The sequence below is a fragment of the Nyctereutes procyonoides genome, unplaced genomic scaffold (genome assembly GCF_905146905.1).
Source record: "Nyctereutes procyonoides isolate TBG_1078 unplaced genomic scaffold, NYPRO_anot_genome, whole genome shotgun sequence".
NCBI classification, from domain to species: Eukaryota; Metazoa; Chordata; class Mammalia; order Carnivora; family Canidae; genus Nyctereutes; species Nyctereutes procyonoides.
The window spans coordinates 38,345,016-38,361,904 of NW_026575135.1; the positions used below are offsets into that span (position 1 = coordinate 38,345,016).

General features: G+C 37.6%; 1 protein-coding gene across 10 annotated transcripts in view; it reads right to left on the reverse strand.

The window, feature by feature from the left end:
• Positions 1–16,889, reverse strand: part of CCDC171 (coiled-coil domain containing 171) — a 396,084-nt gene that overhangs the window by 270,094 nt on the left and 109,101 nt on the right. For all 10 annotated transcript variants that reach the window (XR_008661460.1, XR_008661461.1, XM_055302495.1 and 7 more), the window contains 2 exons: positions 1,882–1,988; positions 53–142 (listed from right to left, as the gene is read on the reverse strand). Coding sequence is in view for 8 of the 10 variants with exons in the window: in XM_055302495.1 (XP_055158470.1) it covers positions 53–142; positions 1,882–1,988 (197 nt within the window). In the remaining 2 variants the exon portion in view is untranslated. The remainder of the gene's footprint in view (positions 1–52; positions 143–1,881; positions 1,989–16,889) is intronic.

Consider the following 16,889-nt stretch of genomic DNA (forward strand, 5'->3'; position numbering starts at 1 on the left):
ATCATATTTGTTTCTTAATACAATAGGAAAAAGTTATTCCAAGTCATAATACCTTTATATTTTTAGTGTGAGATTCTATCTTCTGTTTGGTAGAATCAAGTTCGTTTGATGCCTTTTCCTTAGCATCATTCACGCTGTTTAGCTGATGAAAGAAAACGTAATTTTTTTTATGTTTTGAGGGTAACTCAAAAGCTAATCTTTAAATGTTTTTTATGCAATTACTTAAAAGCCAATTATCCAATAGTGATTAAGAGTCCTAAAAAATTATCTCTTTTGGTTAACTAAGTCATTTCTGTCACGAATTCACATAGCTAAAAAGAAAAAGCATTTGAGCTTAAAATGTCAGCAATGTTACTGTGTTTCTACTAGATGGCTGGATAAAGGATTTCATTCTTACTGTAAACAAATACAACTTTATTCTTAAAATCCTACTGGACCAAAATGCCAAAAGCCAGGGCATCTATAAGGAAAGAGAAAAAGCACAGAGCAGAAGACTGTTCTTTCTCTACATCATGAGGGTATTCACTGGTCTCTCACTCCATATGACAACTTCAGGGTCGGTCACATGCAGTCCTACTGGGAAGGCTTGTGGCAGGTCATCAGTTGGTCCTGCTCCGCTTGTGATTTATTTTCTTTGACAGTTCATTCTTCTTTCTGTCAGACTGCTCTTTTTGCTTTCTTTGCAGCCACCCCCTTGGTCTCCCCACTGCTGTCTCTGGCACTGATTCACAACAAAGCACATTACTAAGCCAAAGCCTGCTGAGTCGACTTTTCAACTGTGCTAAGGATCATGTGACATTCATCCTCCCAAATAACAATTCGCTGTGGGTAATATGTTCCTAGTTACCCTGCAGCTTCCAGACCTAGGCCTCAGAAGAGTTTCATAAACTACTCACAATACAGGTTGCCTCGTCTCACTAGGAAAGACTTAGCAATATTCGTTCTTTATAGAAATTTAATTATTTCAGTGGTCACATTCTTTTTGCCTTTAGAACAATTTACAGAGAGCCTTCAGAAGACTCACTTTTCCTTCTTTGTTGACCTTGGTAAAATATAATAAACCTCTCCTGAAATGTGAAATATAATGATTTCACGGCCTTGTATTATTTGAAAGAAACAAACAAGAGGATAAACACTAAATTCCATGCTATGTGGTTTGTCTTTGGTTTAAACAATCTACTGTTGCTTTGCTAACTAATTGTATTTAATGTAATTATTTCATACTCTCTGGTTTGACAAGATGCAACTAATCAAACTCTTCAATTTTTAAAGCATAAATTCATAAAATATTTTAATACCCAAGAAAATTATCAACCCACACATTAAATAATACAAAGGAGATGAAAAATAGAAGCATGAGTCTTTTTAATCAGCAAACTCAAAACTACCAGGCTACATCAAAGAGATATTTGTTTTTGAAAACTTCTAACAACAGTCCTTCAGAGAATGAAAACTAACCTCTCTCTTGTTTTGGGAAGACTTCCATAATTTGTAGAAATTTTAACCTAAAGTATTAACAAAACCTAAATTTGCACTACCTCTTCCTAATTTCATAAAAATACATTAGCATTTAAATATAATACATATTAACTTAGATGTCTTATACAGTTTTTATTAAATTAAAATAGATAAATTTTGAAGACCAAGAGAGTCTTTGTAACTTTGAAAATAATAGTATGACTTTAGCGTTACAGAAACATAAGTGAGACAGGACTTTAGGCCACACTTTAAGAAAGAACAGTGACAGACAATTTATTCTTTTTGTATCTGTGAAGCTGTCAATTCAACATTCCCAATCTTTCTGACCTTTGTAACAAGCAAGGAAACGTACTGCTGCAGGCCGAAGGCTATAAGTGTGGAGCCAAACAGTGCAAGTGTTACCTCATTAGATGCATCTTCCAGCTTGTTCTGGTAATCTGTCAAGGTACGCCTCAAAGTCTCAAGGACAACAGAGAAGCTGGGAGGTTTATCTTTGTCCTTGTGGATGCCTAGAGAAAAATGTAAGATGAAAATATATCCCAAAGTCACAAAGAGACAAAAGCTAAGCAAACAGTAACAGAGATATTACAATTAGAGCTGAAAAGATATTATGAAACATTGAGTAGAGTCTTATTCTCCAAAGTATACTGCTGTATAGCCAAATATGAACAGCCTCTCTAAACAAGTGATCAAATTAAGTTCATAATGTATCAAGTTCAAATTTATGGCTACGCCATACCTTACCAAGACCCATACTATAGTTAGTAGTGAGCTCTTTTTTTTCCCTATCTCCTAAATAACTGAAGTATTTGTACACACCTGTTATCCAACAATTAAATGAACAGACTATCTACTAATACTGTTTTGGGAAATTACATACACTTAACTTTGGTCCTTGTGTTTCTGATCAGTCAGGCCTATTTTGCTTAAAAAATAATTTCTGAACCCAAAAGCACATAATTTTCTGTTATGCTTGGAAATACTTTCACTCCTTAAAATTCTCAAGTTACAATTTGAAATAAATAATAAAAATGCTATTATCTACATAGGCCGACATCATGTTTCAATTAAAATCCTTAAAACTGATACTTACTATAAAAATATGAGTATTTCCATATTATGCCCTCAAACTATTTTAGTTTAGTTGGGCCATAAGTTAGTTGAGCTAATCAAGGTCACATGGTCAAATATAGTTCAAAAGATCAATCCAAAATAATCAAAAGTCTAGTTTTAAAAACCACTTTAAATTGATGGTTCACTGTACTTCTCTTTTACTGTTAAAAAACAAGTAGCAAATGTTAAAATATTCTATTAAAAATATTTCTCTTTTCCTATTATAATTTCACCCCAGCATAGTTTACAACCTATTTCAATAGACAAGAAACATATTTTTGACAAGGATGATTTCAATAAAGCATTCATAATATGTTTTTTTTTCATAATATGTTTTGTTATTCATTGACTCACTCATATACTTTACTGACTCCTACTATGTACTAATCCAAGCCATTAGGTACACAAAGGTGAATAAGATTGGTGTACTCTCTGTCCTCAGGGAACTAACAGGCTAAAAGAAAAAGTAAAGGGGGGAACCTGGGTAGCTCAGTCAGTTGGGTGTCCAACTCTTGATTTTGGCTCAGGTCATGATCTTTAGGTCCTGGGAACGAGCCTCACATCAGGCTCTGCACTCAGCATGAAGTATGCTTGTCCCTCTCCCTCTGCTCCTACCCACCCCCCTCCATGTGCATATGCTCTCCTTCTCTCTTTCTCTAAAATAATAAAATCTTAAAAAAAAAAAAGCAGGAAAAAAGATAGTAAACAAATAATTACTTGAGATTATTTATCCATTCTTCATCTATTCAACTGCTAGAACTTTCAGAGGATGGAAAAGAAGGCAATAATAAAAGAAAGCAGAATAAAGAAAGTCAAGAGGGGAGGAAGGAAAAATTTGGGTTAATGGTAGACTAACTTTATCTCAGAGTACTGGTGATATTTAGACAAATGTTACTAATAAATTTATTACATTCATCCAGATTTAATTTAAACACTATCTGAAGTATAAGTACACCTTAGATTTTTCTTAAACAGAAAAAAGAATATTTAACTTAAAAACCAGAAGTAGGGGCAGCCTGGGTGGCTCAACGGTTTAGCGCCGCCTTCAGCCCAGGGCGTGATCCTGGAGACCCAGGATCAAGTCCTGCATCGGGCTCCCTGCATGGAGCTTGCTTCTCCCTCTGCCTGTGTCTCTGCCTCTCTCTCTCTGTGTGTCTCTCATGAATAAATAAATAAAATCTTTAAAAAAAAAAAACACACACACACTAGATGGAATGAGCACTGGGTGTTATTCTATATGTTGGCAAATTGAACACCAATAAAAAATAAATTTATTAAAAAAAAAAAACCCAGAAGTAATATGGAAGCAGCAACACATATCCCAGCTAGGCAAAAAAAAAAAAAAAAAAAAAAAAAAAAAAAAAACCATTGCTCTGAGCCATGATAACGGAGGAGATAGTACTCTTTGTAATTATTATGAGTTAGAAAGACAAGTCATTAAAAATTTTAATAAAGGTCTTACCAAATATATTTTTTAGAAATTGCTCTTGCACAATATAAAAAAATGTAATGTATAATTCTTTTCTTTTGCTACTACCCAAGTAGGCCATGAATAAATCAGCCAAGGACGCTCGGGAAATCTGCTAGCTTTTACAATAAGGGAGAAAACTTCCTCTTAGAAATTCAAAAGAATAAAACCATTTTAATATGAGTGTTGAGGGGTAGGGGGACAAAATGCCTTGTCCTTACTGACCCATATATATTCTTATATTCTACATAAAATAAAGTTTCTTTGCTTGAAAATGTTTTGTTTTTTTTTTTTGCTTGAAAATGTTTATAAAATAAAGTTCAGTTGAAATACAAAGTATGCTTTAAGTCTTATCCACAGCCATTATAAAAAGAAATTGTTTCTAGTCCTGTATTTACATGGCAAAATGCTTAAAAAGAGAAGGTCACTAGGACTCAAAACCTTATTGATAATTTGAGTTAGCCTAATAATATTCTAACCACAGAATATTACAAGAAACAATAAACTACTAAAGATATCAAAGAAAGCTCTAAAAATTGATAGATTAAGAGTAATAAAAATAATTTGAAAAGTGGTCATATGTGGCTTTTCAAAGGTCAAAGTCCAAATGAAGAATAGAATGTGTTAGAACACTTTACACTTCAAATATCAATTCAAGGGCAGCCCGGGTGGCTCGGCGGTTTAGCGCCGCCTTCAGCACAGGGCCAGATCCTGGAGACCCGGGATTGAGTCCCGTGTCAGGCTCCCTGCATGGAGCCTGCTTCTCCCTCTGTCTGTGTCTCTGCCTCTCTCTCTCTGGTCTTTCATGAATAAATAAATAAAATCTTTAAAAAAAAAAAATACCAACTCAAAACCTTCCAACTTTCTCTATACATATATGTCTCAGTACTTGGATGCCAGCCAATACTTTCATATCACGACTAGCTGTTTCAATCTCTCTCACTCACCTTTAACAATAGTACATTTCAAGGTCTACCTTGACAAATCTTTTTTCGTTTTTGTTTTTGAGAATTTTCACATTTTTAAAAAGATTTTATTTATTTATTTGAGAGAAAAAGCAAGGAAGAGTGAGGAGTGGGGAGAGAGAGAAGCAGGCTCCCCACTGAGCAGGGAGCCCGATGTGGGGCTTCATCCCAGGACCCTCAAGATCATGACCTGAGGCGAAGGCAGACGCTCAACTGACTGAGCCACCCAGGTGCCCGGAGAATTTTCACATTTTATTTCGTATTACTACCAGACATCGTAACACTTATATTAAATATAAAAATATATGTGTGTGTATTCATATCATAATCAGGAAATATTTTATTATTTATAGTGATATTCTTCTTTTCTGGTATGTATTACATGATTTTATTTTTCAGACAATTTAAGCATAATTATCTTTCGTGATTTAAAGCAAATTACCTGAATCTGATTCTGATTAACAATTCTACTAAGGTTGTGGTATAATTATCTGACTAAAAAGGCCAACCACAGCTGGCAGTGCTTCTGACCACAGAAGGTTTTTAGGGAAGAATGCATATTACATCCTGTTTGGGACTAATCAATCTCTTGTTAAGGGCTTATCTTTCATGGTCTCATGGTAGATTAGAAACTACTAGCCTAATATAAAGCACCCAATTTCTATGTTTCTTAGATACACACTTAACTAAAATGATTTCTTAAAGGCAAGTCTTTTTTTTTTTTTTTGAATGAGTAGCCCACAGCAGAAAGGGGGACAAAAGACATGGTCCAAGCCCTTTATTTAAATATTTTCTTTTAAACAAGCTCAAAAACTAAATATTTTTATATGGCCCAAATAAACCACTGTTTCTCAAGCTGGTGTTACTACCTCAGTAACCTATAGTTCCACAGTAGAAACAGTAAATTGTAATGAATAAAGTCTATCTCTTTAAGCTTCTCAAATATTCTCTTACCCACTTCAGTCTCCTGCAAGACCCCAAAAGGGGATAATTATTAAGAAATAATGATGACAACAGAAGACAAAAGACTGAGTTTTTTAAGAACACATATGCATACATATGTGTGGGTGTATATATGTATGTATACGTACATATAGAACATGAGTCATGTTCAACCTCAGAATAGGAAAAAAAAAACCTGTTGTTTAATGTGAATTTTTAATTGCATAGTAAAACAAAGAAGATAACATTCAAAGGGGTTTTATCTTCACCTAAGAAAATCTAAACATTAAACGCACTGGTGACCAAGAAAACTCCTTTTTCACCCAAAAGCATTAAATATAAACATTTTGTTGGCAATTATGCTTTTCAAACTGAGACTACATTCTGTATATTAATTTGTTTTACTTACTGAGATCATAAACAAACATCTCCTTATCTTGTAAATACAGATACCCATTCAGGAGTTTTTAAGGAAAATGCCTTCTAACTTTTCTAACACATGGAGAGTATTTATTATGTGAACCTTGCTCACCCTAACTATGTCTCCAGTTTTGGAAAAGCCAAAAAAACACTTTCTTTACCAACGTTGAGAAATGTATTGGTGAGGGGAGCCCCAGCAACCTTGATGAGCTAGCTCTGTGTAGCTCGATACGCTCTGTGTGGTAGAAAGGCCTGGATAACAGCTATCAAGCTAGGTTCCCTAAAGTCAATGAAGACAATGGAATCTGGGTGACTTAACTTCCAGAAACAAAATGGCCATGGTTTTCATAATGGAATCAAAGCAGTAAACAAAATGGTTTTACCCACAGAGATTGCTGGTGTTGGCTAACTGATCATGGTGTTCATAGGACTAAAATAGATAGATATTCTACCTAAAAATTATCTGATTTGTATAAGTAGAAAAGCTCTAGGTTTAATTACCAGAGGTAGGACTTAAATCAACACAGCAAAGAGTCTTAGCTCTCAATCAATTATCAGACTTGGGCTAGTTCACAGGTCTAGTATCTCTTGATAAAGAGGAGGAGTCCCTACTACACTGCCAGAAGACCATCTTGTAAACCTTCCTCTTCACCTTCCTCAAAGAAACATACAACCACTTACCAAGGTGACTATGCACTAGGGGTTAATCACTGGGCTAACTGGACACTGGATCTGAACTGACACTAACTCCTAGAAAACTCACATGCTATTGTGGTTTACTAGCTTGCAGAGGTCAGGAGATTGACTGAGTTTGGGCCCAGTAGGTACATGAACCCATCTTATTTCCCTGGTCTGGAGTGTAGAGCTAAGAAAAGACAAATGCAGAAACTGGCACCATTTCCATATTGGTTACCTGACCCCTGGAATGGAGGATTTACAGAGGAAAACCAAATAGAAAAAAGCAAGTGGAAGTCAGTAGAACTTTTACCTACCAAAATAGCAAGTCAAAAGTAATGTCATCTTCCTGGAGAGATTGCAGAGATCAGTACCACTGTTAAAAACTTAAAAGATACAGGGATGGTGATTCCAACCCTATCAATATTCAGCTTATCTATCTGGCTTGTACAGGATACAGGTGAATCTCAGGGAATGACAGTGAATTACTGTAAGCACAAGTACATGTGATTCCAACTGCAGCTGCAGTTAAAGATGTAGTTTCATTGTTGAAGCAGGTCAATACATTTCCCAGCAATTGGAATAAAGCTATTTCCTCCATCCTTTTAGTAAAAACTACCAAAACAGTTGCTTTCAGCTGTAAGGGCCAGCAATATACCTTCATAGCTTTACCTCAGAGCTGTATCAACTCCAGCATAATCTAGCCTACAGAAATCTTGACCAAGTTTTCATTCTAAAAGACATCACATGTTCTACTTAGCTCTCTTCCAAGTTGATGACAGCATTCTGACTGCTCAAGTTCAGCCAGGTCAAATTTGGCAGGTCTTTATAGAATCATAGTGTAAATTTTTCGGATACTGGAACAAAGCAAGTCATCCTCTACAAATAACTATTCTCCTCTTGAGAGCCAAGCTTTACACTTGCTACTAGTCTTCAGCAGATAAAACATTCATGGCCACCAACTTACCATGCAACTTGAATTGCCCGTCATAAAATCATTATTGTCTGATCCACCAACCCATAAATTTGGGCATGCCCAATAGCACTCTATCACCAAATAAAAATGGTCTATACAAAACTGGATCCAAGCAAATCCTGAAGGCACAATTAAGTTGCACGAGCGAATAGTCCAGATTCTAATAGGCCCTCTGCCTGTTACACTGTTTTCCCTCTTAATCTACAACCTGAATCCATAGAAGGTTTCTTAAGACCTGTTGACTAATGGGGGGGAAAAAATGGGTTAGTATAAATGGTTCTGTATATGCTGACACTAATTAGAAGTAGATAGTTCCAGCACTACAACCCCACTCAAGGGTGGCCCTGAAGGACAGCGATGAAGTGAAATCCTCCTAGTAGTCAGAACAAGTAATAGATCTGCCTGCCATTTCACCTGGAATGAGGAATGACCAAAAGTACAAATTTACATCAATGTGTGGGTAGGAGGTAACAATTTAACTAAAATGGTCAGGGCCTCAAAAAGAACACAATTGGAAAATTGGTAACAAGGTGATATGGACAAGAATATCTGCACAGACCTTTCCAAATGGGCACTATGCCCAGAGCAATAGTCGAAAAGGATCTTAATAATCAGGAGGACAAGATGAGACATTCTGTGGCTATTAGCTAGCATCTCTTCCCAACCACTTTTGTCCTTATCACCTTTGTTTTCTTTACAACAAAGGGGTCATGGTAGCAAGGATGGAGGCAATACATGGGCTCAGCAAGGTAATACATGGACTTCCATTCACCAAGACTGATAGGATCATAACCCCTGTCATACGCAAAACCTATCAACAGCAAAAACAGTGAACCCATGATATGACACCATCTCTAGGGGTATTAGCCAGCTACCTGGTGGCAAATTGACTATACTAAGTCACTTCCATCATGGAAGGAGCAATGCTTCATTCTTCAATAAGGTAGACCAACTCTGGGTAAGGTTTTCCTTCCCTAACCATAATATTTCTGCTGAAATCACCTCACTTACAAGACACCTTATTCACAATTATATATTCCACATAGCACCTTATTCACAATTATATATTCCACATAGCATTGCTTCTAACCAGGGAACTTAATCTATGGCAAATAAAATATGGAAATTGACTCATTTTCATAGGATTCACTGGTCTTACTATGTTTCCCACCACTCTGAAGTAGCTGGAATACAGAATAATTGAATGGCCTTTTGAAGATTCATTGCACTGGCTAGATGGCAACATTTTGTGGGACAAGGATAATACCATCCAGGATATACACTGTGGGTCAGCAATCAATATGTGATATGTTTCTCCCATAGGCAGGATTCACAGTCCTAGAATCAAATGGTGGAAATGGAAGTGGCTCATCTCATTATTATACCTAATGATCCACTAGTGATGTTTCCCATCCCAGAAACTATAGTTTCTATTGGCCTAAGTCTTGATTCTCAAGGGAGAAATCCTTCCATCATAAGATACAGCAAAGTTCTATTAAAATGGAATCTGAGAATATCACCTAGTCGATTCTGGGCTGCTCAAACCAGGAAACCAAAGAGCAAAGACGGCTCTTGCTGTACAGGACAACTGGCCTTGATTATCAAGGGAAAATTGCAGTATGTCTAGAGCATGTCTAGAATACAGGACATCCCACAAGACATGTATTAGTACACTAATGTCCTGTGATAAAAGTTCATAGACCAGGGGTACTTCAGTCAGAGCACATGACTCTTGATATTGGGGTTATGATTTTAAGCCCCCATCTCTATGTTGGGTATAGAGATTATTTAAAAATAAAATCTTAAAAAAGATTAAGGTTTAAAAATAAGATCTTAAGATTAAGTTGGGTATACCCATCTCTATGCTTGGTATAGAGATTATTTAAATATAAAATTTAAAAAAAAAAGTTAATAGACCAGTAATTTCACTTCTGGGCATATGTCTAAAAGAATTGAAAGAAAAGTCTTGAAGAGATATTTCCATGTTTATAGGAGGACTGTTCATAATAGCCAAAAGGCAAATAATAATAATAATAATAATAATAATAATAATAATAATAAATAGCCAAAAGGCAGAAATGATCCAAAGGTCCATCAACAGATAAGCAAAACGTAAATATTGTTCAGCCTCAAAAAATGAAGGATTACTGTGACATGCTATATATCACATGGATGAAACTTGAGGCAATCACAAAAAGACTAATACTATATGATTCCACTATATGAGGTATCTAAAGCAATCAAATTTATACACAGAAGGTAGAATGGTGGTTATCACAGGCTAAGAGTAAGGGGGATAAGGGATACTATGGTTAGTTTTATGCATAAATTTGACTGGCACACAGATAGTCAGTTACACATTTTTTTCTAGATGTGTCTGAGAGGATGTTTCCAGATGAGACTGACATTTGAATCAGTAGACTGGGAAAGCAGATTACCCTCCCCAGAGTAGATGGGCCTCATCCAATCCACTGAAGATCTGAATAGAATAAAAGGCCAAATAAGAAGGAATTCTTTCTCTCTACTGACTGTCTTCCAAGTTGAGACACTGGTCTTCTCCTGCCTTTTTACTCAGACAGGAACTTACACCAGCCTCTCCTGGTCCTCAGCACTTCCAACTCAAATGTAAGTATCTATCAATCCTCCTGGGTCTCCAGCTTGCTAACTGCAGATGTTGGAATTCTTAGCCTTCATAATTGTGTAATTAATTAATGATCCATTAGAGGATGTTGAGCACTCTTACTGAAGTCACTCCCTTGGATTTTACAATGAGCATGATGAAGTAGGCCAATTTTGGTTTGTAAACCTCAGTGGTTTGGGAGGTAAGAGAAGTAAGTGAGAAGAATTTGGCAAATGACACCAAAGGATACCTGTGTGCCACTCTTAGAAGCATCCTCAGCTTCTCAGTGACACATGAATTGCCAGTTCACAAGAACAATTAAAATTCTCAAGAAGATACTAGACAACAGACTTTTATTAAAGAAATAAAGGAGGAAAGAGGAGAGAGAAAGTCCAATTTGTTGTCCTGATTATCCTAGTCCCTGAGACTGCCCAATTCCTCAGAGATAAATGTACACCTAAAGGCATCAAATGCTTTCCTCTTATTTCCCAGGATCCTCTCCAGTAGAAAGAAAAAGAATACCTCTAGAGTATTACAAATGATTTCTTCAAGGAAGGAAAGGTTGAAGAAGGTCAGAGGGCTCTCAGTCAACACGAAAATCAACCACCCCAAGGAGGATCCAAGACTGAGCCACAAGAAAAACTTTCTTTCATGAAACCTAATGAAGGAAGAGTTACATTCTATATGTCTGCTAACATCCTCAGGCAGAGGTGAAATTGTATTAGAAGAAAATTTGAGGCAGAAAGACTACATGGGTTCAAAGTAGGAAAGGATTTCTCCCCATATACACCCTACTGTAGGAATTTCCACCAGAAAAGAAATGAGATATGAACAGCTGTAGTGCTTCAGTTTCAGTAGAAACAAGGGGCAGCCCAGGTGGCTTAGTGGTTTAAAGATTTTATTTATTTATTTATTTATTTATTTATTTATTTATTTATTTATTTATTTATTAATGAGAGAGGCAGAGACACAGGCAGAGGGAGAAGCAGGTTCCATGCTTCCATGCAGGGAGCCTGAAGTGGGACTCCATCCTGAGACTCCAGCCCTGGGCCGAAGGCAGGCATTAAACTACTGAGCCACCCAGGGATCCCCTGACTCAGCGGTTTAGCACCACCTTCGGCCCAGGGTGTGATCTCGGAGACCCAAAATCAAGTCCCGTGTCAGGCTCCCTGCATGGAGCCTGCTTCTCCCTCTGCCTGTGTCTCTGCCTCTCTCTCTCTCTCTCTCATGAATAAATAAATAAAATCTTAAAAAAAAAAAAGTAGAACACAGGAAATAAATGTCCCTGTTCAAGCAAGTTGAGATCATCTTACCTAATAATAGTAGGCAATCAAGGTGGCATTTCTATGGCCCATGTAAAATTATACATCTTTTCCACTTAAGATCAATCTTCCTGGTGACTCTGTATAGATTGTTACCCAAAAGGCTGCTATAATTTGGAAAGAGACTCCATGACTACTTTTAAAACTTCAAAAATTAAAATGCAAAATAGACTTTGGACCTGATATTAATTCATTCATGCTTTTATTCACTAATACTGAACAAATATTTGCTGAAAGACTGCTTTATGCCAAGGAATGTTCTAGCTGTTTAAAGTACATTAGTAAATAAAAGTGACAAAGATCCTTGCCCTCGGGATGCCTGAGTGGCTCAGTAGTTGAGAGGCTGTCTTCAGCTCAGGGCATGATCCCAGAATTCCAGGATCGAGCCCCACATTTGGGCTCCTTTCCTAAGGGAGTCAACTGCTTCTCCCTCTCCCACTGCCCTTCCCACTGCCCTTCCCCCTTCTTGTACACTCATGCACTCTCTCGCTCTTTCACTCTCTCTTTCTCTCTCTCTCTGTCAAAAAAGAAAAAGAAAAAGAAAAGAAAAGAAATGTTGGACAGTAATAGGTGCTATGGAGAAGAAAAAAGCAGAGCAGAGAAAGGAGAGAGATAGTGAGACAAGCAGCAGGGAATAAGTAGTAGGTAAACTTCATTGAGTGTGAGACCTGAGCATAGATTTTAAAAGAAAAGAAAGGTGCACTTGACTGGCTCAGTCGGTAGAGCAGGTGATTCTTGATCACAGGTTTGTGAGTTTGAGTCCCACAATAGGGGTAGAGATTACCTTAAAACATAAAAAGCTTTTTAAAAATTATAAATAAATAAAATAAGAAGACTAGAGAAAGAGAGAGAGAGAGAGCTATGCAGTGAAGAACTTTCCAGATAGAAAGAATGGCCAGCACAAAGGCCCCCAAGACAAGGGTGCACTTGGTGTGCTCAGGAAATGACAGGAGGCCTGGGTGGCCAAAACCGAGAGGTACTAGGGAAGTCAAAGGGGTGATAAAAGACAGTGGCAAAGTGTGCAAGGTCTTGCAAGCCATGGCTGGCACTTTGGCTTCTATGGTTAGTGAAATGCAGAGCCCAACAAGATTTACAGCAAAGGAATGACTTGCTCTGAAAGAGGTTTCCAAATGACATTCTGGTGGCTGCAGAGAAAGCAGACTGAAGGGGGGAGCAAGGGGGAGGCAGAGAACAGTTAGCCAGAGGGATCAGTGTTGGTGGCATTAGGAAACAAGGTGTGAACTGATCACCAGTAAGAAAATCACGTTAAATCCTCTTAATAAATTCCTGAAGATCTTGGACTAACTGAAACTTTGCCTCACTTGCTACGTGAAGATAAGCTGATGAATTACTGTTGCTTCAGAAATATTTCTTAATGTGGAGGACCTGTAAAAGATGAGGAGGAAGGGTAACAGAACAGTTGGCAGCTACTGTCAACTCTGGACTAAAATTCATCCAAGAAAATGGTTTTCATTCATTCCATTTTTAAAAGCAAGTAAAAACAAAAAACAATTTTGTAACCATCTAAATTTCTTTTTTTTTTTTAAGATTTTATTTATTTACTCATGAGAGACACAGAGAGAGAGAGAGAAGAGAGAGGCAGAGACACATGCAGAGGGAGAAGCAGGCTCCATGCAGCGAACCTGAAGTGGGACTCGATCCCGGGTATTCAGGATCAGGCCCTGGGCTGAAGGCAGCGTTAAACCGCTGAGCCACCCAGGCTGCCCCTAAATTTCTAACATAGGTTGCTTTTCCTGAATTGAAGGATAGGTACAGAGTATATACCAAACTGAAAGGTACGAAGAGGTAATAAAAGGAAGCAAAGCACTATTGCTTACTGGCCATACCGCAAAAGAGAAGATGTCTCTGGAAAACCCTTCTGGAGGTAACTGAATTAATTTTGTAACAAAATTCTAAGGCTGCCCTATCATCACATATCAACACTATGTTTCTATTAGAAATAGACTTTTTCTCAAAAACACATATACTGTGAGATATACACATTTTTATATCACACACACAGGGTAAGTTAGCCTAGGACAAGTTCTTACATTACTTTGCGAGGAACAAAATACATGTTCATCTTTGTGTAGGTGAAGCCAGGCCTGACATTGCAGACAATCTTAATTGCTCAGGTTCTTCCATAAAATACTAAGTAATAAGGCTTACTATTTATATCCCTCAATGAAGTAATAAAACCCTGACCTAAACCAGCATAAGCAGAAAGGGAGTCCATCACAGTTTTACAGGGCTGTTTCATGGAAGCCCTGTGCCAGAGGGAAATCAGGTCCTAAGCAGTAAGTATATCAGCCAGGGTGCCAGCAGGAAAAGAGATGGCACATTCTGAAGAGTTCGTCAGAAGAGAATTTAATCAAGATATCTCCAGAAGTGACAGGTTTTGTTAAATTATTTTAACAAATAATGTTCTGCCTTGTAAACGCTGACCTCTATAGACTGCATGATCTGGGCTCCTCTGCCCTCTGGCTTCTGATTGGATTTGGACAGTGAGTATACCTAGAGGAGATTAAGAGGGTAGAGGGAAAAATTTTTTTAAAAGGGAAAGAAAAGAATGTCAGGGTATTTATTTCCTCTGTTCTCTCTGCTCCAGTGCATTCCTGGCAGTGACTTCATTTTTTAGCAGCTACAGCTCTTGTCAGGTAGGTCCTCTTCCACAGTTTCCACAATGTTCCACATTGTGACTATAGTGACAATGTGCCCTCCCCTGGACCCTTTAGGCTTAGGCATGGTATTGGTTTTCCACTCTGGCTTGTTCTAGCCGTCTTACCCTATCTTTTTTTTTTTTTTAAGATTTATTTATTTGAGAAAGAAAGAGGGGACATGCACACGAGTTGGGGGAGGAGCAGAGGGAGAGAATCTCAAGCAGACTCCCTGCTTAGCACAGAGCCCCATGCCCCCTGACCTCAGCCACACAAGTGCCCCTGTCTTATCCTATCTTATTGGTTCTCTTATTTTGTCTATATTTTCATAACTTGATTAAATTCTCTTCTAATGAACTCTTCAGAGTATGCCATCTCTTCTTGCTGGCATACTGGCTAACACTCTTACCTGCTTATTAGGACCTGATTTCACTCTGGCCCCTGGCTCCCGTTAAATAGACCACTGAAGAGTGGCTCTTGGTGGGTAAAAGAGTAAATAACCAGCACCATGTGGAAACAAAAACCACTCTACAGCAATAAAATAAATCACTAATTCACCATATAGTCTCTTTTCCAGAAAAACTTTCTCCATAATATATAGGCTGTGCCAATATATGGGAAACTAGGGATCCCTGGGTGGTGCAGTGGTTTGGCGCCTGCCTTTGGCCCAGGGCGCGATCCTGGAGACCCGGGATCGAATCCCACGTCGGGTTCCTGGTGCATGGAGCCTGCTTCTCCCTCTGCCTGTGTCTCTGCCTCTCTCTCTCTCACTGTGTGCCTAACATAAATAAATAAATAAATATATATATATATATATATATATATATATATATATATATATGGGAAACTAGGAGTTTAAAAACGATGGTTACTACAAGATGAAAAGAAAAAGAAAAATTTTAAGTTTTCTTCTAGAGGCTTAGCAATAGCTTTGAGTTACTTTGTTATCAACTATTTCATTTTAAAACTCAAAAGAGATATGGCACTATTTTTAGTTTTTCAAATTCAACTCTGAAGAAATATTTAAAATTACATTGAAGATATATTATAATAATTTAACCATTTTTAAAGCTTCTAATACCATTAAGCAATGACACATCTCAATAATAAAATAGAACCATTATGAAAGAAAATTCATCCTACAAATCTGTAGAAAATATAATTGAACACCAGATATCTATATTTTTTATGCAACTTTATACACCTTGATTTTTCCACAGTAACAAAACATGACACACTAACCCTTGGGGAAAAGTTTAAATTTTTTAAAAAGTAACAAGTCAATTTCATGAAATGACTGCAAAAATAGTATGACAGATTAAAAGAGACCCCCAAAAAAAAAGATAACAGCAAAACACACTAAATTTCTAACAGTTCACCAGCACAAATCTGCATATCTTTAAAGTAATAATGGGCCTTGATCATATATCCTTCTGCTGTTTCAAGCACAACAAACTTTCCTGAACTTGCGAGTTCCTAAAGAACCTGTTTGCCGAATATCTGTTTGATTCCTTTAAAATAACAGAATCCAGGAGCTCAATTTTAAAGTGCAATGAATTTGGGATGCCTGGGTGGCTTAGCAGTTGAGCGCCTGCCTTCGGCTCAGGGCCTGATCCTGGGATCTGGGATTGAGTCTCACATCGGGCTCCCTGTGAAGAGCCTGCTTCTCCCTCAGCCTGTATCTCTGGCACTCTCTGTCTCTGTCTCTCTGTGTGTATCTCTCATGAATAAATAAATCTTTTAAAAAAAATAAATAAAAATAAAGTGTAATGAATTTAATTTTACATGCCGTTTACAACTGAGTCAGAAAACAGCTAAAGAATTCAAGGCTGATGGTATGGTAAAAGAAAACTAAGGTGGGGGCAGCCCCGGTGGCTCAGCGGCTTAGCGCCACCTTCAGCCCGGAGTGTGATCCTGGAGACTTGGGATGGAGGCCCATGTCAGGCTCCCTGCATGAAGCCTGCTTCTCCCTCGGCCGGTGTCTCTGCCTCTCTCTCTCTCTCTGCCTCTCTCTGCCTCTCTCTCTCTGTCTCTCTCTCTGTCTCTCTCTCTCTCTCTCTCTCTCTGTCTCTCATGAATAAATAAATAAATAAAATCTTTAAGAAAACTGAGGTAGGAAAGTAAAAGTATTCAAGTCAAAACTACCATTATACACATAATGGCATATACACAAAAAAATTAAGGAAGTAGAAATCATAGACAGCCTTCATTAAGCAGCTAATGCTTCTGCTAGTTCCCAAAATATGCCTACC